At 35.7% G+C, this 24,006-nt stretch overlaps 1 protein-coding gene across 2 annotated transcripts in view; it reads left to right on the forward strand.

Annotated features, from left to right (window-relative positions):
- RIMKLB (ribosomal modification protein rimK like family member B) overlaps window positions 1-23,597 on the forward strand; it is a 98,633-nt gene extending 75,036 nt beyond the window's left edge. For both annotated transcript variants that reach the window (XM_064479014.1, XM_031444147.2), the window contains exons 3-6: window positions 12,374-12,604; window positions 14,576-14,662; window positions 16,126-16,329; window positions 19,451-23,597. In XM_064479014.1, coding sequence (XP_064335084.1) covers window positions 12,374-12,604; window positions 14,576-14,662; window positions 16,126-16,329; window positions 19,451-19,914 — 986 coding nt within the window. In that variant the 3' untranslated portion in view covers window positions 19,915-23,597. The remainder of the gene's footprint in view (window positions 1-12,373; window positions 12,605-14,575; window positions 14,663-16,125; window positions 16,330-19,450) is intronic.
- The last annotated feature ends 409 nt before the right edge of the window (window positions 23,598-24,006 follow it).

Raw genomic sequence — 24,006 nt, forward strand, 5'->3', positions numbered from 1 at the left:
TCATTTACTTGCTTTGTGACTGGAATCATGTGAGGCCCCATATTTTAATTTTCTCATCAATAAAATGGGGAGAGGTGGTTCCTGTGGGAATTAATAATAATGCAAAGTACAGATCTGCCATTGTAGGGTTACTTCACTGATGGGCTAGTTAATAGATCTAGAATCTTGCCTGATTAATAGCGTGATATGATAAAATGGATTTAAGTAAGTAGATTCTCTCAGCAATTACTTTTTATTCTCTGCCCTCTTAACATTTTTTATTCCATTCTCAGTATCTTTCAGCAGTTGTTTCTTTAGGAATAACTGATTTAGAAATGTTTCTAAGTTGTTTTGTTTGAAGTGCTTATGTAGTTACTACATTTATAAGGAAGATGCACATTTTATTTTCAGTCCAATTCTGTGTGTGTGTGTGTTTTTTTACTATATATCCCTACATCCAACACTTGGTTATCTAGATTCAAAAGATCTGGGGTAGAGCCTGTTTCATTCTTTCATTAAATACTATTTGAGTACTTACTATGTGCTTATTAGTTAATTGGTATGGTGTGTAGAATTAGATATCAGCATTAATCAGTGATCACACAAATAAACGTAAAATTATTTTGAAAGGAAATTAAGGTCACTGAACCCTCTTGCATTGATGACAGATAGCTCCTGATCAAATTAAGGTAATCTTTTATCTAAAATCCAATATCTGTTACATGCTTTTACAACTTTTTAAAAATGTAAATGTCCATACAACTGTGGTTGAAATTGGAGCCAGAAACTCAGACACTTTGTTATGTTAGGACCCATTCTCTTAAAGTCTGAGTGAGAAGAGACCTAAAAGGCAATATGACACATTTGCTCACTAAACATCACTTCCACAGGCTTTGGTATATGTTTGTTTGTTTGTTTCTTTCTTTCTTTAATTGGAGTAGAGTCCGTTTACGATGTTTCTGTGTTTAAAGGTTGGAATACTGAAGTACACATTTCCAGGAGTCTATGTTTCTCATGTGACCTGGCTTCTGTCAGAGACACAGTACTAGACGGTTTGGGAGGTGGGAGTGAGCATCTCTATTTTTTAATAACTTCATAGGTTGAAAATGATTGTACTTGATTTTTTTTCCTCAGGTACCTACTGGACATCTTTGTTCTCAACTGTCGTTTCCATGCCAATCTGTCAAAACTGAATGCGACCCCCCCCCAAAAAAAAACCTACTTATTTCAGCTTTTCTGTCTCTGTAAAATCACCTTTTGACCTTTGACATCTTTTCTTTTATCCTTAAGAGCCGTTCATGCCACAACATTTTAGAAAGCGAGGAGCTTGTAACAATGAGGGGAATGGTGCAATAAAAACTTACAGCCGCTTTGCCCCACTCGGCTGCCCCCAGCCATCAGAGCAGAGATCCTGGATATTTGGAGGGCTGGGTCTTTTTAGCACCCCCTAACTCGTGCAAGGAGTGTCAGCTGCTCCAGAACCAAGTGCACAGTGTGGCTGAAGAGTGAGGGATGAGTAGTTTACTCTTAAAAGGGCTGACATTGCCCCAGATTAACTGCATTTACCATCCCAGTCTTTTCCTGGAAGTTTCAGTCCTTCAACAGTCTGACGATGGTCCACTTGTTGTCTGGGTGGTGAGACAGAGTCCTTAATGCTCCTACTGCTCCATCTTCCCATCCTCCCTATGCTCATTTTTGATAGAGGTGTCTCTCTTTTCCTTTTCGCTTTGCTGTTTTGTGTTATATTCTGGGAACAGGTCTTCCTGGATACATGTACTGTGAATATCTTCTCTCTGTGGCTTGCCTTTTTCACTCTGTTAATGGCATTTTCTGGTCAGTGAAAGTTTTTAATTTTAATTAAGTAAAGTTTATATTTTTTTATTTTTTGACTAGTGCTTTCTGTGTCCTAGTTAAATGTTTGTGCCCAAGAGTCCTCCTTTTGAGATACATACTCAAAATCTACTTGATAAAATAGAAACATTGTTAAGTGAAGTTACTGTTAGGGAAAAGGAGATATGGTATTGTACCATTTTCTATAGGGAGGATGGGTATGTGAATGTAATTTTTGCTAGTGTGAAAAGCAGTTAATTAAAGGCTAAGCCATAATTTTCCAAATATGGTTTCCCTTAGAGAAAAGGGTTCAAGATGACTGGGATGAGCTAGACTACCCTGACTAACAAGGTTGGCCATCTGTTGATAATTCATGAAAGTAGGTGATGGTACATTGGATTCATTATATTTTTATTTTCTGCTTAGAAGTTTTCTTAATAAAAAGTTAAAATAAATGGAGGGAAAGTTAACTGATGAAAATTTGTTAATCATTTCCTGATTTAAACTAAAACTTTCTTTGTCACTCTAGTTAATTCACCTGGAAATACACAATACTTTGAGAAAGTTCACAGAAGATCATGAAACAAGGCAGATACTACATTTGACTTGTAATAGTGTTGTATAATTGTTTAGGCTCTATGCATGTATAATACATACTTATGTAATTTGCACCTTTCATAAAACAAATTATATTGCACATATGCATTAACCTTTTGAAGGGACCCTGTGATTTTACACTTTACATGAAGATCTTCATTATCTGTCTTCAGAGATGGTAACAGCCCAGATTTATACTCTCCAAAACTGATTTCATATCTAAAACAATTTGTAATCTCCTTTTCATGTGTTATTTTTGTCTCTGCAAAGCCATTGAGTCTGGATATCAGAGTCTCTTCTTTTTAAAAATGGTTTTGTAAGAAGAAATCAAATTGCTTTTGCATGTACTGTGTTTGGTGTTTTGGTTTTAATTTCTAGTAGATTTATAAATTCCCTGCTTTTAGTATAGGCACAATTTCCCCTGCCCCCTAAAGTTAATGTTATTATGGTCCCATGAAATTGACTTGGATAGTTGAAGGGTGTTATTGAGAATTCAGCTGGTCCTAATTCATTGTGCTAATTTTGGCTATTTGGTCCTTCATTTTGCATTAGATAAACCCATCCCCAAATAACACGTAGGTTTACATATAATTAAATCGTTTTAATTTATTCTCATCCTTTTTTGTAAAATACCCCCCTGGAAGTTTCCTTTTAGTTAATTTCAAAGGGAAGAGAAAGGTACAGTTTGAGAGCTCCTACTGTGTACAAAGCACAGTGCTAGGCAGATAGATCCTTTTTTTCTCTTTTTCAGAATGTCGGTAGCTTTTATATTTTAATAATTATACAGTTGATAACAAGCTGTACCAAAATGTGAAGATTAAAGCAGATACGTCTGAAATATTACCATTCGTAAACTGATCACTGCTAAACACACACACACATTCATAACATATGTGCTGTTTTGTTTTTTTTGTTTGTTTGTTTGTTTGTTTTTTTTGCTTGTCAGTGTCATCTGTGTGCCAAGGTACTGAATTCTCAGCACTGGAGATGTAGAGTAAAATAGACAAAACAGACATAATCTAACTGGTTCCTGTCTTAAACTAAGCGGGAGCTGTGGACATTGCACAAAAGTTCAAGAAATAGTTACACACTAAATGTTGCAAAAGCAAAGTCCAGTGTGATGAGAGAGTTCACCAATAAAATTAGGAGATCAGAGAATGTCTTTAAGTAAGTTACTCTAAAAGCTGAAGGATAAGTAGGTGTTATCCAGGGGTAGAGTGAGGGGAAGAATATGTGCATCACCCTTAGGTAGGATTTCTTCGCCATAAATTCCTAGGAGAGGGACCACTGTTCATTGCCATACTGTCCTACGGAAAGTTTATATTATTGTGCCCTTCTCCAGGATCCTCTCCAATGTGACAGTTTTTATTTTGATGTTAATTAGACAAAGAATGATCAGGTTGAGCTGCGTTCTGTTTAGTCTGTTGGAAACTTGGACTGTGATTTCCAGCCCAGCTGGATGGTGGGATTTACAGTTGGGTATTTCCTTAAGTCAGAAAATAAGTCGTTGAGTAGTCAAAGAAAAACAGTATTCAAGGAAAAACCGTTAGTATCTTCAACCATCAGGAAGAAATATCTTTTCTTTTATGAACCCAGGTCTTTTTTCCCTTTTATTATTAGTAGTAGGGAGCTTTGATTATATTTGTTTGCATGCTAAATCAGTCTACATTTTCCTGTTAATTCAGTGGGATACCCGAATGAAATTTTATCTTCTCTGCCAGGACCAGGTAACTATACCTCTCTTATCAGAGTAATTGCCTATCCCCTTCCAGAGTAGTTCCGGAAAGTGAAGGAATTGGGTTAGTTGTATCTCTAATGCTTTAAAAACTCTTTCAGATTTAGGGATCAAATTGCCTGTGGAAATTGCTGTAGTTTTATATTCGATGTTGAGTACGGTAAGTTAAGGATATAACTGTATGAATAAAAGTTACCGTGATAAATTATAGACTATTGAAGTGAAGTAAATTAGGAAATGTGATATTCTGCGGATAAATAAGCAGATTTATAAGTGCCATGTCAGAATAATTCCCTTGGTGATGACGTGGGATGAAATAATGATGAAGTGTTAAAAGACACTGAGTTATCATTGGTTCTTGCCGCTTAAATGCTGTTAGTAAGGACAACCAAACCGTCCTACTAATTGTTATTAAGTTGTGAGGAGTAAATATAACGTAGGTAAAATTGCTAGTTCAGTTCTTGGCCTGTGGTACATTCTGGTTTCTTGTCCTTCAAGGTCTATTCCATCCCCTGCCTCTTTTAAAAAAAACAAAAAAAAACAAAAAAAAACTGACAGCACATGGATTTCCTTTTGAGAAATTCCCTCTTACGTGTTGTGCAGTCTTGCTGGAGCTCTTAGACAAGGTGTCCTGCCTCTTTATTGTCAAGTTAGACAGTAGATTGGGAGTCTGTCTTTATGTCTCCCTTTCCTTTGAATTTGAGCATTTTGACTCTAGGGTAGGAGGAGAAGGTTTCAAATCATTTTTGGCATTGCACCTTGATGAAACATAGGTTGTTTCTTGCTTCCTTAGATTCCCAAAATTGCTCTGGTCTTTTTTCTGAGCTTAATTTTCTTAGCATACTTTTTAGTACTGTGCACAATCCTGTATCCATCCATTATTTTTTTTCTCTGCTCAAGTTAACTAAAGGTGCTTTAAATGCTTACAAATTATATAGCCTTAACCAGTACAGAAATTAATTTCAGAGAGCATATTGCCGACAGTAGACCTTCAGAGACTAGTTTACTTGGCATAGATAGGGCAGAAATCAATTAAGACTACTTTTCTTAGTCCAGAATGGGAATCTAATAACCCATGGTATACAGTGGTGAAACTGGTAATTAAGTAATTACCTTTATTCACTTGGAACCATGGTCTTGTTGAAGATATAGGTCTGGGACCTGGGAGGTGCTGCCACAGAACATTTGGAAACATGAGACTAGAATGGCCTTCTGAAGGCATTGGGGAACTTTATAAAGCAAAGGAATGATGATGAGCTCAAATCTCTAACTAAATTCGTGGAATTCAGGGACTTTCCAATATTTAGGACTATAAGTGTAACCTAATCATTAGAGTATATTCTTGCTGAAAGGAGTTTTCATGCTGCTAGGAGTTTGTGGGTAATTCATGTGACATAATGAAAAGAGCTTCAACTTCAGAACTAGATAGATCTAGTTGTCCTGGCTGATTTAGTAATTAAACTAAGCTGTTTGCAGTTGGTCAGACTGGTCGTCTTGTTTCATTTACCTACTGGTAGATTCTCTCCTTGACAAGTAGGAATAAAAATCAAAAGGCCTGCTCTATAATGTGCTCAGGATTGCTTGTGATGTGTATAAAATACTGTGGTATGTGTCTGACACATAGTAAACATCAGTAAATGGTACTGTTAGAGAAACATGATACTCTTTTACTTTTTATGCACAGTACTTTTGACAGTTACGAAATTGGATGATCGGATTCTTTAAAACTTCTCTGAGAGATACTCAAATGACAGGTCACCAAAGAAGAACTTAGAATAGTGAATGTAGTTACTAAGTTGAGCTAGAAAAAGAATGATAATATATTTCACTTTAAAAGTTGTATTTCTTTTACAAACACTTAATAGTTTTCTAGGGACCAACTTTTAGCTTGGCTGGCCTTTTCTATTAAAATTTGCTTTCTAGTTCATTAATTTCTGCTCTTTAAAACTTTTTTCCTTCTACTTTTGCTTTTTAGATGTTAAATACCTGCTTTGTTTCTTAAAATCTGTATATTTTAGTAAATAATAATTTCAGCAAATTTCAGTAGCTAATAATTGAACACTTACTGTGTCCCAGGTAGTGCTGGGGGATACAGTTGTCATGGGAACTTACTTTTTAGTTACTCTAGTTTTCAGTCTCCCTTTTTTGCAAAAGGGGAAGATGGATGGCAGATATTAAGTGCTTATTATGTGCCAGGCACTTCTTCACTACATTAACCGAGTTAATCCTCATGGCAGCTCTATAAACGAATTGCTTCTACTATCCTCATTTTACAGATGAGGAACCTGAGGCACAGAAAATTTCATAACTAGCCTGAGGTTACACAATGGAGAAGCAGGAGAGCTAGGATTTGAATCAGATGTGGGGTCATTGTTACAGGCCAGAGAGCGTCTTGCAAGTAGGTCTGCTCACTTTCTGTTTTTGCCTTTGCTGTCCCCTCATCATTATCTACCTTGCTATTTGAGGTCTAAATGAAACATTTGAGGGAAAACCTTAATTAACTTTTCCTATAGTTCTCAGAATTTTCAGTATTCAACGAGTTTGATATTGATTCTTCCTTTTATTCCAAATTAATATTTATTTAAAATTACATGTAAATATATTTATATAAATATATTAAAATTATATGTAAATATAGTTATATAAATATCTACATAAATAACTTTATACTTTTGGCTGTATTCAGAAAGTTCTAGAGATCATGTAAGTTAGGTCAGCTGCCCTTGATTGCCAAAAGTTGGATAGAATAGTTTGATATAAATATTTGTCCTGGAGCTGCTGTTAAAAAGTTTACTCTTTTTCAGAGTAGGCAGAGGGACTTGCCATTTAAAGGACATCACAAAGATACTTCGCCTCCTCTCTCCACTCTTCTGCACTAGTCTTGCTGGAAGACTGCAGTAAATTTTTATGGCTAGCATCATTAATAGTACTTAAATTATACACTTCCCCACTTTTCTTCCATATAGCTGTGTTTTTTTAGCCATTTCAATATAGAGTGCTGTCTTAGGGAGGTTAGATGTAGTATTTCATATGGATAACAGTAAGGAAAACGTCATAAAAACAAGCTTTCATGCTAAATTAGCAAAATAGAAATATGTCTTCTTGCTTCTTATGCTGAGACCTTGTGCATCAAATATTAAACCAAGTTTGATTGGAAATTGAGAACAAAATAGGATAAAGAATCAAGTTCCCAGGATTATTGCTAGCAACAGTTACCGCATGTGCCATCAGTGTACCCCAACCCACCATTGTACACTTAGAGTAATTGATAGCGACTGACAATTATTAAGCACTTACTATGTGCCAATCATTTATTGAATACTTTACATACATTTTCCCACACCATCCTCAAAACCTTTGAGGTGGGGCTAGGACTTTATCCCAAGACTCAGAGCGACTTAAAAGTAGGTGTTCAAATGTTTTTGAATGAATAAAAGAATGAATGGATAAATGAGTGAGACCTTTACAGATATTTTATCTGTTTATCACTTTCATTTTTTCTCCTGAGCCATTTTTTCTTTCTATAGAAAAAAGTAGAGAGAATGTACTCATGTTCAGTGCTTGAATTCCAGCAATTATAAAAATTAAGGCGATTAATTAGCGTTATTTTAGCTAGTGGCATCACATTTCTCTGCATTTGATATGTCTTACCTCCTTTTGCCAATTTTTGGGATAGAGGTGGTTATCTTGACCTAAGATTGTGTATTTTTTAAAGGTACTTAAAGCAGAAGCCGGCCAGCCATTGTCTTCAATAAAATAAAAGATGCTTTTAAAACGGACAGTCATAATCTGATTGCTTGTTTGCTTGTTATTTTCCCCATCTCTTTCTCCTTTCTTTTCTCTCTCACTTTTTTTAAACACATGACTGTCAGCTGCAGTGCGGCAGTGCTCAGTGATAATGAGGCACACTGTTGTAGTAGGCTTCCTTTTGTTTCTTTCTGTACCACTGATGAAGGACCTGGGAAAGAAATTTATTGGTTCCTCATCATTTTCAAAAGAGCATACATACCTCTGAAGAAAAAAAATTTCGTTATTACATAGGATTAATAGTGAGATAAGGTTTGGAAACGAATTGGATGGGAAAAGGATTGCTGAGGATCTTAAAGAGGGATATTTTGATAAGAAACATAAAATATTTCTTCTTAGGAAGTAGCCACACAGATAGGAGCCACACACATATTCTCAAAAGGATGGATTCTTATATTATACTTGTTTTTGATATTTGATAATTACCAGATGTAGGAGTTAACTCAGCCTTAGTAAAGACTTTTTAGTGTTTTGTATAACTCTTTTGAGAATTATCTGATCCTTGATACCACAAATTTCCATTAGCAATTGTCCTGTTGTCCTCAAAATTTGGGTACTTTTCTTCATTTTTTATTTGTTTGGGACCTTGTTGGGGAAGCAAGCCAGTGATTTTTTCTTTTTTTCTTTTTTTTTTAAAGAAAAACATTTAAGAGGACATTTCTGATGTGAAGACAGATTTGCATTTATGGTAGGCATCAGTTTGTGACCTAAGCCCTCTTGCCAAAACCTTTTATTAATATTTTTTATTAATATCCTATAATAGATTAATTGGAAAATAGATTTATAATGAGTTGAGTATTTTAAAATGTTCAGAATTACCTGGTTAAAGTTAACATTGTGTTAGCTTTAAAAAGATTCCAGAAGTCCTGATAAATCCTCTAGAACACTAAAGGATGGAAGAAAAAGAAATGCTAGTCAGCAAGGTGCCTGTCAGTTGTCTGTTCCTTATTTCCTGAGGATAAAAATGTTAGTACTTATTCCTAACCATGTAGACAAACTCTGCTTTCATAAAGCACAGGTGTACAGTGGGCCACATGAGAGATTCCCCACTTAACTACTGGCGAGGAGATTGTTAATATCCCAAAGGAATCTTTTAACTTGGAGAATAATCAGCCCTTAGCACCTTCTCACAGTGCCTTTACAACTGCAGCAGCCTTTTAATACATGATACATTTTTATCCTAAAAATATAGGAGCAAAAATTATTCCCCCATCCCATTGCTATTCTAAGGTTAACTCATCATTGGCTTTTAATGGCTAATGATACACTTAATTCGAAACTTAAATCCAGAATATTTATATTGAATTCTCCATCCCAATGCAAAACAAGACTTGATGAATAGTTTCATAAGTTGTGGTTTTAGATGATAAGTAAAAAAGACAATAAATATGTACTTGAGGAAGTGGAGTTGAAAGCAAAGCACATTCAGTTGGAATAGCTGTTCTCCCAGTGAGTAGAATGGAATTTTGTATGTGTATACTGAGTAATAGGGATCTAAGAAAGAGTCATTCCCTGTATGTCGGTTTCATAAGCTCTACATCAAAGATAAGTGTGGTATTTACCAAGAGTACTTTAGATGAGTAGCACTTTGCCTTTTTTGGCTCACATTCATCTGTACCTGCTCTTCTTTCTGGGCAGAAAAGTGTCTGTTCCTGTTACAGGAGGTATTGAATTTCGTTCCATCCTCATTAATACCCATATAATGTACTGTGTAGATCTGACTCTGCTTTGGATAAAGTACTCCCATATTCCCAATTTCCGTTGGCAGCAGACTGAGAGTAGAACACTTGCATTGCCTTCTTTATCCCGTTTTTTAAAAGGAACAAAACTGTCTCCAGTTTAGGGAAACATGAAGATAATGTCATAAGGGTTGAATTTTCTCTTGACAATCAACAGTATCTCTTTTCTTGATCACTCAAGATTTCCAGAAACTCAATCTTCTTATCTCTGTTTCATTTAATGAATTTGATTATTTTCTCCTCATGATACTGACTTTTCTTATTTTTCATAGTACTGCTTACAACTAGATTTTCTTAGTTTTTGTTTGTTTTTTTTTCCCTCAGGTTTTTGCTTCCTTCTCCTGTCCCTTAATTGAGTTCCATCAAATCTTGGTCCTAGGTATTTCCATTTTTTCTTTTTCTTTTTTCAGACTGTGTATTCCCATTTCTTTAGCTGTTACATCGTGGGATGATTCCTATAAACACACACACACACACACACACACACACACACACACACTGCACACTAAGAAATATGAATTAGATGTACATAAATATATAGTTTCAATCCATACTTCAACTATTACCAAATAGTTCTACTTTGATGTCCTTAACACCAAAATCTTTCATATCTACATCCAGAACCAGCATCTTTTTGCCCTAAACTGAGTTCCCTTTTCACCTTTCCCATTCTCCACATCCTTGTCTTAAAACTTAACTGCCAATTTGGTCACTAGGTTTTTTTCTGATTAAAACTGAAATGCTGTTTAGATCTGACTATTGAGGCAAGTCATTGCTTAAGCCAAGGAAATGAGAAAACATAGGATTGCAGAAATCTGCTGTTGCTGATCTCAAGATGCCTGTAGCAGCCAGTGATTTTAAGGAGAATGTCTGAAGCTACTGACAAAAAAAACCTCACACCTGCTGATGATCACAACTCTGCCTGTTGCTGCTGTTGGAGAATAATGACTTCTACTTCTCTTGATCTTTAAAAATTTGTGTAATTGTCTCTCATTGGTGGGTTTGCAAAATGGAATCCTACTGGCAAGAGAATATGGGAAATGCTTCTAGCCCTTGCCATGCAGGGAGGGATTAAAAGGTGGGGATGTTGTAAAATACCTACAGGCAGTATCCAGCACATAACCTCAGTTCCCTTAATCAGAACAGATAAAATCTCTTTTAGCTCAGAATTGTGGATCCAGCAGTTCCACTTCTGAATGTTACCAGAAGGAAATGCAATCATTATCTTGAAGATTTATCTGCATCCCATGTATGAGGCAGCAATATTTATAATTAAGACATGGAAGGAAACTTAAGTGTCCATTGACAGATCAATGTATAAAGAAAATATGGTGTGTGTTTACACACACACATATATACACAATGGAGTATTATTCAGCCACAAAAAGGAAACCCTGCTATTTGTAACAACATAGATGGACCTTGAAGTCATTATATTAGGTAAAATAAGTCTGACATAGATAGTTATTGTGTTCTCATTTATATCTGGAATCAAACCAAACCAAACCAAAACTGAACAAATACAGACAACAGTTTGATTTGGTGGGTGCCAGAGGCAGGGAGTGCAGGTGGGGGAAATGGGCAAAGGTGGTCAAAAAGGACAAACTTCCAGTTATAAAATAAGTCCTGGGTACGTAATGTACAGCATGGTGACTGTAGTCAGGGACTTTATCTGCTTTATTTAAGAATCTATTCCCAACTTTTAGAAAAGAATCTGACACGTAGTAATTGCTTAGTATATATTGAATGATTGAATGTCCATGAATAAGGGATTGATCATATGATGCATCTTTAAATACAATTCTGTAGAGCCCAGTAAAGCTGTATATGCACTGGCATGGCTGTCTGGTATAATTTGAAGTGATGAGAGAAACTGACATAAAATAATAATCACAAAATATCTTACTTTTCTAAAAATTATCTACATATTTTTTATATTTAGATACAATGGGGAAAATACATACTATTAACTATGTAAGATGTTGGATGGACGGTAAATGGTAAATACATTATATATTTTTGTATCTTACAAGTATGTATATACTGATTTTTTAAATGAAAATAGGTTTTAAGGAGCAACTCAGGTATCTTGTTCCCTTATTATTTTGGACCTCTTTAAAAGTAGAATGGTAGTAGATAAAATACCATTTAAAATATTTAAAAATTTTTCTTAATTATAAAAGTATATGTCCTCACTTTAAAAAAAAAATAAAAAAGATAAAAAGTTCTGTGGAGCAAAATGTTAAAGTTCCCTATTCTGCCTTTCTCTTCCTTCCTTGCCACCCACTCATCCTTAGAGAAAGCCATTTTTATAGTTATCCTGTCATACATTTGCATGCATATGTAAACACAAAAGTTATTTGCTTTTTAAAAAAACTTAACATTATGTATCTGGACATTTTTTCCATCTTCAAACTTATAGATTTGTGACATTTTATTGAATGGATATGTAATATTTCATTGTATTGACATGTACCATAATTTGTTTACCTAGAGCCAAAGTTCTCATTAATTTTTTTCTTCTTAGAAAAGACAATAATTTAAGGAGGAATGTCTCTCTGTCCCAGTGAAATGTTAGCAAAATAGTACATTTGGTTTTGGGACCCAAGCTTTGGTAGAGATCTGTTCCTCCGTTTTATTGTATATTCCCCTTTAATGGTTTTGGCTTCATCCCTATATATTTCAGGTCTACGGATCAACGGAGAACTAATCACTGCCTACCCCCAGGTGGTGGTGGTGAGAGTACCAACCCCTTGGGTGCAAAGCGATAGTGACATCACTGTTTTGCGCCATCTGGAGAAGATGGGATGCAGGTTGATGAACCGACCTCAAGCCATACTGAACTGTGTTAATAAGTTCTGGACTTTTCAAGAGTTGGCAGGTCATGGTGTTCCTCTGCCAGATACTTTCTCTTATGGTGAGTTCACTAATGAGAATTTGTCGCCTAAATTTTAGAGCACCAATAGTTCTGAAAGCCATACTAGACTAATAGTGTTATGTGATGTAAGGAAATTTGTGAATATGAAAGAACTTATAGAAGTGACTTTTCAGTTTTAACAAACTAGGCAGGAGAATTACGAATTTGGGTATGGTATGGGTAGAATGGACTTAGCAAACTTTTTCTGTAAAGGGCCAAATAGTAAAACTTTACGCTTTCCGGGCCATCAGTTCTCTCTTGTGACCCTCAGTAATGCTGTTGTATTGTGAAAGCTGCTGTAGACAAAGCTTAAACAATGAGTGTGGCTGTTTTCCAGTAAATCTTCATTACGCAAAAAGGGCTACATGCCAAATCTGTTTGGTTTGTCAGCCCCTGAAGTAAAAGATAATAGAATTTGATGACATCTCTGTAATTTCTGATTATCTTCATTACCATTTCATGATAATTCTTCGTAAATATTTTCTTCTTTTTTAAGAAAATGACAGTATACTAGAGTATGCTTTAAGCCAGTGCTTCTAAATCATCTGTGTTAAAGGATCTTTTTTTTTTTTTAAATTTTTAAAAGACCAGTTTGCTGTGGAACAGTATGCAGAAAGTACTGTAAAAATATCAGAGCAATACCAAATAGCTATAAAGGCTTTTTGTGCTTTCGGTTTTTATATTTACCTGGGCACATATCAATAGCAGTAAGAAGTCATAAACAGGTATAGATTACTGGAGCAGCACTAATACATTTCCTGCCTTTCCAGGTCTCCTAGTTTGGAAAGGATCAGACTTACTATAAAGCAGTATAGTTTTTCATTAAAATATTTCTTCAAATAAATGTCCAGTAAAATGCTTGGACAGTTAATGAGGTTTTAAAAAGAAATTCCCATCCTAAAAAATACATACAAATAAACCTAATTCCCTCCCCCACCCCCACCCCCCAAAAAAAGAGAGATTTCCATCCTCTTCTTATTTTTAATATTTTAAAGAAGGGAACTTTTCAAGTGTGTGTGGCATATGTGGACACGATTGTGTTTTTAGCAATTACACAAGAAGAGACAATATGAATAGTTTGAGAGTTCTTTCTTCCTGATGCTTTTGAGATGATGTAGCTTGTATAATCAGTCTACAGTTCTGATTTTAAGAGAATGGAAAGGAGAAAAGTGTATTAACCAAATTAATGAATATTACCTATGCTCTAATGTTGAAGATACAAAATTTGGAGACTGGGTTATCTTAATTTCTCTAAGCTGCAAATTTAGGGTACTGCGGTTGTTTAATGAATTTTTCCCTGGTCTGATTGCTCTGTGTCATCATGTTAATTTTTTACAACTACGGTTTATTTTTGCTTTACCTTTGCTTCTGTATCATTTGTTCCTGGGCAGTAAAAACAGAAGGAACAAGACATAACCCATGGGTACTGAATGGCTCAGTGCAGGAAGAACTTTGATTTATAATGGAGAAAGAGAAATTGTGTGTGTGTGTGTGCGTGCGCGCGCGTGCACGTGCATATGCATGCAGCATGTCTTCAACTTTGGATGAGTCTTCTCATCTGACTCATTCTTCTGTTTCTTAATCCAAACAGGGAGTTCCATATACTAAAGTAGATCTTGGGGCTTCTATTATTTGCCTGGTGGAGGAATAAGGGATAAAAATATCAAAGATGTTATAGAATTGGAAACTTTGTTTTAACTGAAAGATACTTTTCAGTATCTTTGAGTTGGATATTAGAATATTTACAGTTTAAGAAAAATTTTTATACATTTTAAAAGGTGTGATTGTTTTAAGCTGGTATTTAACTATACTTCCAATTTTTATTTATTACTTACTCCAAGAAAAACAAAACTTAACTATCAGGTTCTTAATCTTCTACTTCCCTTGTCTTGCTGACTTTAATGTAGGTAAAATTTATCACAATACAGCTCTGTTGCTGTTCTTCTTAAATTTCTTTGTTGCTCAAACCAGGTGGTCACGAGAATTTTGCTAAAATGATTGATGAAGCAGAAGTACTGGAGTTCCCAATGGTGGTGAAGAACACACGGGGTCATAGAGGTGTGTCTGTGAGTTGTTGCTGCCATACATAATATTGAAATTGCTCTTGAGAATTAGTGAGTGACTGTACAGAATAGATTTTTCAAGCTTAATTAGATCTTCCTTGTGTTTGCTCATGGTTATTGACTTCCTGTCAATTGAAATTTATAGGTTTTGAAGCAGAACTTCTGAAGAATTATTGGAGAGAAATTACTTGGTGCCAGGTTCCTCAGACTTACAGAAGGCTACTATGAGTTGCTCAGTTCAGCTAGAAGCTATTTCTGTTCATTTTCTGGTTACCCTGGAGATTTTAAGATGGATTCTTAATTTAGACTGAGTCTGAAGTTAATATCTCTATCTTCCTCTTCAACAGTACAGGGAACTTAGATCAGTAACTCCATCATCCCTCTACCAATTTGTATAGTTTGAAGATGGTGTATAAAGATGTTTGAATAACTTCACATTAAGTGATGATTTCCTAAGGCATAAAGTGATTCATAAATCCAAGTATTTCACAGGGTTTGGTGCCTCGACAGTGATAGCCGGATCAGAGTTCAGCCAGGTCTTTTGACTGCATTGTTTCTACTTGACTCTTTAGTATGGCAGCCAGGAAGTCTCACGGCTCGCACAGTGAACGCTCCAACAAACAAAGAATCTGTGTGACCTTTTGTGACCTAGCCTCACATGTCACATAGAATTGCCTCTGCTGTATTCTGTTGGTTGAAGTAATCATAAGTCCTCTTACATTCAAAGGTTGGAACGTAGATTTCCTCCTCTTTCCCCCCTCCCCCTATCTTGATGGGAAGAATGTCAAAGGATTTATAACCATGTTTTAAATTAAAACAGATACTTCTGTTGGCACAGAAGTTGAAAAATTTGGAATGAATAGTGAAATAAGCCAGGGAATTCAGAAATAAAACAAGGTATGTAGTAATAGACTGGTATTTTGCTATATGCAGATATAGTATCTTAATATATTGTTTAATAGATCAAACATGTTTTAACTCAGAGAAAAAATAATTTTGTTAAGTGAAGCTAGTATTATTGGCTAACCTAGAGGAATACAAATCTTAACCCAACCTCACAATATATACTTAAATAAATTCTAGATTCTAGTAAGAATTTGAGGATTGAGGGATTGATAGAAGGAGATTGTTAACTTTGTCTTTATATAATTTTTACAGTCTTAGTAATCACCTTAGCACTATTACTTTGGTTAAAAAGTAACTGAGGGAGAGGGTATATAGCTCAGGGGTAGAGCACTTGCTTAGTACACAGGAAGTCCTGGGTTGGATCCCCAGGACCTCCATTAAAAAATAAGTAAACAAATAAACCTAATTACCCCTCCCCCAAATAGTTGCTTAGTAAATAAAAATTGGTTCTGAAAGAGAAGATTGGAACACAAGAACATGCAGGTAATAGATCTTAACTATTCATAGTTTGATGACTTACATACTTTCTTTTTTTTTCTTTTTTGATCACAGGCAAAGCCGTTTTCCTGGCTCGAGATAAGCACCATTTGGCTGATCTAAGCCATCTTATTCGCCATGAAGCCCCATACCTGTTCCAGAAGTATGTTAAAGAGTCTCATGGAAGGGATGTACGTGTCATTGTTGTGGGAGGCCGTGTGGTTGGCACCATGTTACGCTGTTCAACAGATGGGAGGATGCAAAGCAACTGCTCACTAGGTAAGAGCCATGCAGCTGTCTGTCTAGGATATACTAAAGCTTATTCAGTGAATATTTGTATATAACTCACCTTTTACTTCGTATGTTGAAAAATGTCTTTCACATGTAAATATGTTTAATAGACTTCCCACGAGTATGATAAATAAACTAGAGTTGTTTTTCTAGCAATGAAGTTGGATTTCTCTGGAACCTAAATTAGCTTTCACCCAGGCTCAGTTTGTACCCCAGTTCACACATGTGTGAAATGTCTGCCAGATTCCCTCTTTGGTAATACATTATTTTGTGTATAACTGGAGTTCGTTTAAGCTGTGTCCTAACCCATTCTACCCATTGGTCCAAAGAGCATTACTGATTTTGATTTGCTTAAATGTATGTCTTCTGAGCTCTCTTACTGTTGAAGTGCCTCAGAGCTTGGTGTGGGTTTTTTCTTCTCTGTTTACTTCACTTTCTTGAAAAGTAATCTTATCTAGTTCCTGGGTTTAAATGCCATCTATATGTTGTTATTTTCAAAGCCTAGAATTTAGGCTTGCTTCCTTTTTGTTTTTTTGTTTTTTGGGGGTGGGTAATTAGGTTTGTTCATTTATTTTTAGAGGAGGTCCTGGGGATCAAACCTAGGACCTTGTACATGCTAAGCATGTGCTTTACCACTAGAGCTATACCCACCCCCTTAGGCTTGCTTCCTAAACACCAAGCTCATATAAATCACTTCCTCTCAATATCTCCAAGTAGTTGTCTGTTAGACATTTTAATCTTAACATATCTAAAACTGAACTCCTCATCTAACTCCCCTCCCAAGTGTTATACCCAATTTTCTCCTTATTGTTTAGAGAGAAACTCTGTCTTTCTAGTTTAGACCAAAATCCTTGGAGTCATCCTTGATCCCCTCTCTAGTCTAACACCTCATATCCAAACTCCTTAAAACGCCTCAACATCTCTACTCTCAAAATGCATGACCTCTGTTCCCTTTCCTCCAATGAGAGGATTACAACAGTTTAACTTTCTTTCTTACTCCTTCCTTTTGATTCATTCATTTATTGAACAAATATTTTTGAGTACCTCCAAGTGTCGAGTACAATTATAGCAGTATTTTGTATATAACATCAAACAGTGCAGACAGAAATTGCTGCATGTGGCTTTACATTCCATTGTTTTGCTGAAACCATTTAATCGTTTTAGTTTAAGTCTGTATTACAATTTGTTGTATTATATGTCTCTTCTGTTTCAGAAATCTTTATGTAGCACTTACATTATCCACTCTCAGGCAGTCTTTATCCATTGAGAGTTAATTATATCTGTATTGCCAGAATCATTACTCATCACTGTTTACTCCCCATCTACATCTTCCCCTATCTTGAGTTTTCTATTCTCAGTCATTTGCTTTTATGTTAATATCTTTTGTTGATTATTTTCCCTGGATAGTGTATGTGAGTGATAGACATCTCATAGCTTGCTTTCTTTCTCAAAGGAGAGTATGTTGGCTGAGATAGGGTTTTTAAATCGTGAGTCTTGCTTCAATTCTACTGCCTTATAGTTTACACTTTTGTAATTGAATGCCCAAACCTACTGTGATTTTTTTTTTGGGAGAGGGGGCGGTGCAGGTAATTTATTCTTCATAAGTTTGTTTTTTGTTTTGTTCTCCTTTTTTGGTGGTTTTATTTTAAGAGCTCAACTATTTTGTCAGGGTATTTTTACATACTTGTCTTTTCTTAGTCTGTCCAACCTGGATTTTATCAAGTTGTTTCTATCAGACTCAGTTTTTCTAAGCTTCAGGAAGATTTTTTCTTTAATTACTGCCTCTCTATTTCTCTCCTTCTGGGGGAGGAGTTTTTCTGATTCAGTTATCCAGTTTTTTAAATCTTTCTTTTGTGATTTCACCTCCAGTTTTTTGTATATGCTTTGAAATATGTCTTACGCTAGATTTTCTGAGTTAAAAGTTAGACTCCCGGAAGTAATAAATTCTCCTTCAGTTCCTCTCTTGAAGTTTTAGTTAGATAATCATAGTTTTGTTTTAGCTTCAGAAAGTCTGATGGGAAGGGTATAGCTCAGTGGTAGAGTGTGTGTGTAGCATGCACGAGGTCCTGGGTTCAATCGCCAGCATTTATTATTTAAGAAATAAATAAGTAAACCTAATTTACCCCCCCCCCAAATTTTTTAAAAACTCAGAAATTAAAAAAAAAAGAAGAAAGTCTTGAACTTACTTCTTTTATTCAAGTTGTAGGTGGCTATTATTTTGTCCCTGTTGTCACATTATGTCAGAAGTCTGCTCTGATCATTTGGAGCATTCCAGAAGTCCTCAGTCCTTCAGATGCTGAGAAGCAGTCATTTAATTCATTGACTAGTGTGTCAGTTCCCTACTAAGGTAGTTAAAAGACACCTTCCTGTTTCCTGGACTCCCCTACCCTACTCTTCTGTGCATTTACTTTTTGGCCTGTCTGGGGTCAGGCATACTCACAGAGTACTGATGTCAGCTTTCCTCCTGTGTATACACAGAGCTCTTTAAGTCAAAGTTTTGTCAAAATTCTTTGCTTTCTAGTCCTTGTCTGGAGCTTCCTGAAGCTGGTCTCCAAATGAGAAAATCTAGTTCTGATTCTTTTCTCTCAGATACCAGCAAAATGCAAGATCTCACCTACATGCAGCCAGCTACCTTCAGCCCCAGATTCCTTTTCGCTGAGGAATGGCAAATAGATTAGAATAAGGACTGTAGAGGAAGGGAACCATATTCAGGTCACCCTTTCTCTAGATTCTATCCTCTATCCCTATTATGCATCTCTGTTGTTTTTACAAGTCAAAATACTGATAAACTGATAAAAACAACAACAAAATTAAGTGGTTTAACTGTATTTCCATGTTGCTGCATGTATGTAATATAGAATTCAGTGAAAGTTTTAATATCTTCAGAAAAAACAGCATATTGAAAAAGTACAGTCATCAATTTGTTGAGAGACTAGTTGAAAGGGGATTCCCTATTGAAGGAAGCTTGGACTTCAGAGTCCCAATGACACTAGAATAGCACCTTTGTTTTTGCTACTGTTTAGAAGAGGTTAGCCTTAAAGGCCAGCCTTAGTGCTACTCCAATAATGAATCATTTTGGTAGCTTCTTACCTTGTTTCTCTTTTTCCAGGTGGTGTGGGGATGATGTGCTCATTGAGTGAACAAGGGAAGCAGCTAGCTATCCAGGTGTCTAATATCCTGGGAATGGATGTGTGTGGCATTGACCTGTTGATGAAAGATGACGGCTCCTTCTGTGTCTGCGAGGCCAATGCAAATGTAGGTTTCATCGCCTTTGATAAGGCTTGTAATCTAGATGTAGCTGGTATCATAGCGGATTATGCCGCCTCCCTTCTGCCCTCTGGCCGGCTCACCCGGCGTATGTCCCTGCTCTCCGTGGTGTCCACGGCCAGTGAGACTAGTGAGCCGGAGCTGGGTCCCCCAGCCAGCACTGCTGTCGACAACATGAGCGCAAGTTCCAGCTCTGTCGACAGCGACCCTGAAACCACGGAGCGAGAGCTGCTCACCAAGCTCCCAGGGGGCCTGTTCAACATGAACCAACTGCTAGCCAATGAAATCAAACTCCTGGTGGAATGACTCCACCGGTAAATAATTAACCAACAAAATCCTTGTAAAACTTTCTTTTTCTTCTTTCTATTTTTCTTTCTTTCTTTCTTTTTTTTAAACCAACTTGCAATGCTGTTCATGGAAGATGCTCAGGAAGATGAGAGAAAATTGAGAGAATTAGTTAGGAGAAAAGAAAGGGGAGATAGACGAAACCTCTGCCATTAAGATATTGCTGACTTTCCTTTCCAGATCCTGCAAACAGAGAGGCAGAAGAGGTGAGATACAGGAAAATGTCAGGCTCTCGGAGTCACCCTTTTAAATTACTCAAAATGTGTAGGCTCGCAGACCATGGAGAACATAATTTTTTCATGGTCCCTTGCTTTTGTTTTTGTACAGTAGGTACAAATTTCAGAGTAGCAAAACTTCACATTGTGTTGTAATGGATAAGGAATACATCTACCTAAATTACAATTTTTTATACAAATCTGAAAATTCTGCCTATACTCTATCAGCTTTATTTTCATAGTTAAGGAAATCTTGAGGGGCTCTTTTCATTTTTTTTTTTTTTTTTCATTTGTGTGGGAGGGCAACTTGAATGACCCAGTAAAGTTTTTTTTTAAATGGCAAAATTGGCATGTTTGCATGATTAAAGGGAAATGAACAGTATTGCAATGTCTGGCACACAAAATAACATTTACTCCATTGTAGATAAAATTACACTAGTTTAAAATATGTGCATTGACTTGTATTTGTTAGTGTTTTAGTCTTTTTTGAAAGATATATGCTCTGTTAATGTTGAATTTTTTTTTTTAATACATGCTAGTCTTTACATTCCCTGATCTATGCTTGCATCTTTAACAATGGCCAAAGTGAAGAAAATGCTACCTTTTTTGTTAACAAGACACTGACGTGAAACATGTGCATTTAAAGCCTTTTATTTTTTCCTTTTTTCTTTTGGTGTTTGGACATTTAAAGAATAAGGACAAGGGGAAATATTTTTGGGGGGCAAATCAAGGGCCTATAAGTTCCTAAGTATAAAGCTGAAGTGATTTCTGATACCAGCATTATATATTTGCATTTCTCACATTTTAGGAGGGGGTATATATGTGTGTGTGTGTGTGTGTGTGTGCGCGTGCATGCATGCATGTTTACGTGTTTTGCTTTTTGTTTACACCAACCAATCAAAAAGGGTAGATTCTAGAAAATGGAGCATGATGGGAAACAGTTTTTTACTTAAAAAAACAAAACAAAACAGATGAGTTGTTTTCATAATTATACTCCTGGGGGTAGAGGTACTCACCTAAAGGCATAAGGAGAATAGATGCTTCTTAGCTTTTTTGTATATGTATGTTGTTTGGCTTTTTCCTTTTGTTCTAGACTGTTCGGTGTATGATTTATTTAAGGCTACATGCTTTTTTCTTCAGTGCTTCTTGCTGTGTGTTTTTTCCTATTACACGTAGGTTTTGGGGTAGGGTGGACTGAACATTTTTGTTTGGGGACTTATTTAGTAGTACTGAGTCTCTTATAGCCCTACTCTGAAGCCTTCAATACTCTCCACTCTTTATATTTCTTTATTTCTGAATTTATAAAAGCCCCCAAACTGCTATAATATGAGCCTTTAAACGTGGGTAAAACTATCCCAATGAATGGTTTGGAAGGTGTGTTGAGAAGTGGAGATGCTCCAGAGCTCAACGTAATTTTTTTAAACAGCAAGTTCCATCTCCCTTCAATCCTCTGAAGCTTTTACCCGAGTCCTTTCTTGCCTCTCCAGTGCTTTTTTTCCTTCAGATGGACCTTTACATAATTTCTTGGACACTACTAGAGAGACTTCGAGGCAATAATTAAAAGATCAGTATTAACGAGCTCTAACAGAGGTTTGATCATGCTTACTTGTACAGTTTCCCCCCATTTTAAAAAAGGAATGTAATAAAATTTGTTTTTTTCGTAGAATTAAATAATATTAAAATTGAGTGAAAGGTTGATTGTTGACAAATAGAATAGTACCTCTAATCTGTGCAGTGTCTCATTTCACCTTAGAAACAGATACAGGAGTTTCTAATTTATTTTAGGATATTCTAATTTCATCTAAAAGAATTTGACCTGTCAGGGTTACTGTGGGACATACTGTGGAATATGTAAGTACCTCTGACTCACTTGGTACTTCTGTCACTGAATGACCGTACTTTGGAAGATGCACACTATTTGGGATAGAGAAATAAACAAGGAAGAAAGAACCACTTGATTAAATCATTCATATGTGTGTAGAGACCATCTGGTTGCCACATAGATTATGATACATATACTTTGAGTAGTTACATATCACATGCATTTAGAGTAATGAATTTGAAAACACAAATAGAAAAACACCCTCTCTACCTGATGAAAAATTCAAGGTTTGTGTTGGGTGGGATAAGACACCAGGAAATATGTAGGTGGCCTTTAAAAAAAATGTTATCAAAATAACCAACTACATTATAAGAAATATCTGAGATTATTTTGCCTTTAGTTTTACTCGCTATCCATCCTAGGTATTCACATTATATTAAAACATAGCCTTACCAACCTATTTATGGATCATACACTCATATGTTAGCGTGAAAAGGTCAGGAATGATTATTTTAGACTTTAAAAACACGAATATCCTCTTGAATTCCCACAAAAAGAAAGGTAAAGGATATGAACAGATCACGCTGGAAGAACCCAAATAAAACAGCCCAGATATTTAAGTGAAAGTTAAAATATATTTACATATTGTTGAATAACTTTTGGATAATCTTTATTGCTATTATGAGAGGTAAAAATATGTGTTTATCAAATATGTATAAGCGTTATCATGCCAAAATTTGAAATATTGTAACACTATTGTGTATTGTTAAAATTGTAATTCTGAATTGTATTTAAAAGTAATTCTTTCTGATATTGTTTTTATGTCACCCATGATGAAAAGTGGACTATATATACACACACACACAAATATGAACTATTCCATTTAAAATTTTTAATAGTTATTTTCTTTTGATTGATCATTTCTGCTGGCTTTAACTCCACTGAACTTTGAAATATTTCTGTATATGCTATCAAATAAGAAAATACCCTGGAACATTAGAAAAATCCATCAAGAGACTTGGTTTCATCAAGCACTTTATCAGACTTTTGAGAAGGTATCGAAGGCATTGAAAGAAGTAATTGACTTCCAAGATCATCTCTTCTTTTTCTCAAGAAGAAAATGATGGAAAAAGAAATTCTCTTCATTCAGTGAATCCCCGGTTTGGGGTTTGGGGAGCTTAGAGACATTGTGAAATCAAATCTTGTGTTACATTTTTCTCCTGGCTCACTCTTTTTGAGAAGGTTTATGGGCTATATGGCTGGTGAGACACGATCCCCTCCTAAGAAAATGTAGGTGCTCAGACAGGTAACCTCTGCTGCTACTGTTTTTATTTATTTGTTTGTTTGTTTGTTTAATTTCTTTTAAAATTTGTTTTTGTTGTACTAGGATATTTTTAATGTAATATATTGCAGGATTTATAACCAGGTTCACTGCTTTGTTTTTTTTTTTTCTTAAAAAACAAAACAAAACAAAGTTTCATTTAAGATACATTTAGGCGCCCTTTGAAGCTTGGATTTTGGAATGTTTCAGTAGTGGACAGAAATCTGCTGTTGGAATCTTCTAGTCTTCCAGGTTTAATTTGAAATGTTTTTAGTTTTGTTTTGGATTTTTGTGTGGTATTTTATTTCCTTTATACCAATGCCCTTTTGCCATGCTGTTTTGGGGTGGCTGCCTAACTCTAGTGAAAATTCTTTCTATATTAACGAAAATGTGGTGTTTTAAATTCCTTAATGTTTTGCATTTTTTAATTGTTTATTAAGAAATATTCTAACTGCTTCCACTGTTACTGTTCTTTGCCAGCCTTTTCAGGAGCCAAAAAAACAAAAACAAACAAACAAAAAAATACCCAGAGAAAAAACTTTCCTTCTTCCCCCTTCCTGATGATGAGTGAGAAGTATTGAGAACTTTCGGGGTCAGTGCCCTTCTAAACTCCCCTTCCCCCAATAATGCAGCTGTAGAATGAATGGTAAATGCAGCGGTTTGGATTCAGGCACAGCCCCAGCCTGCTGGCAGGT

The sequence above is a fragment of the Camelus dromedarius genome, chromosome 25 (assembly GCF_036321535.1).
Source record: "Camelus dromedarius isolate mCamDro1 chromosome 25, mCamDro1.pat, whole genome shotgun sequence".
In the NCBI taxonomy this organism is placed as follows: Eukaryota; Metazoa; Chordata; class Mammalia; order Artiodactyla; family Camelidae; genus Camelus; species Camelus dromedarius.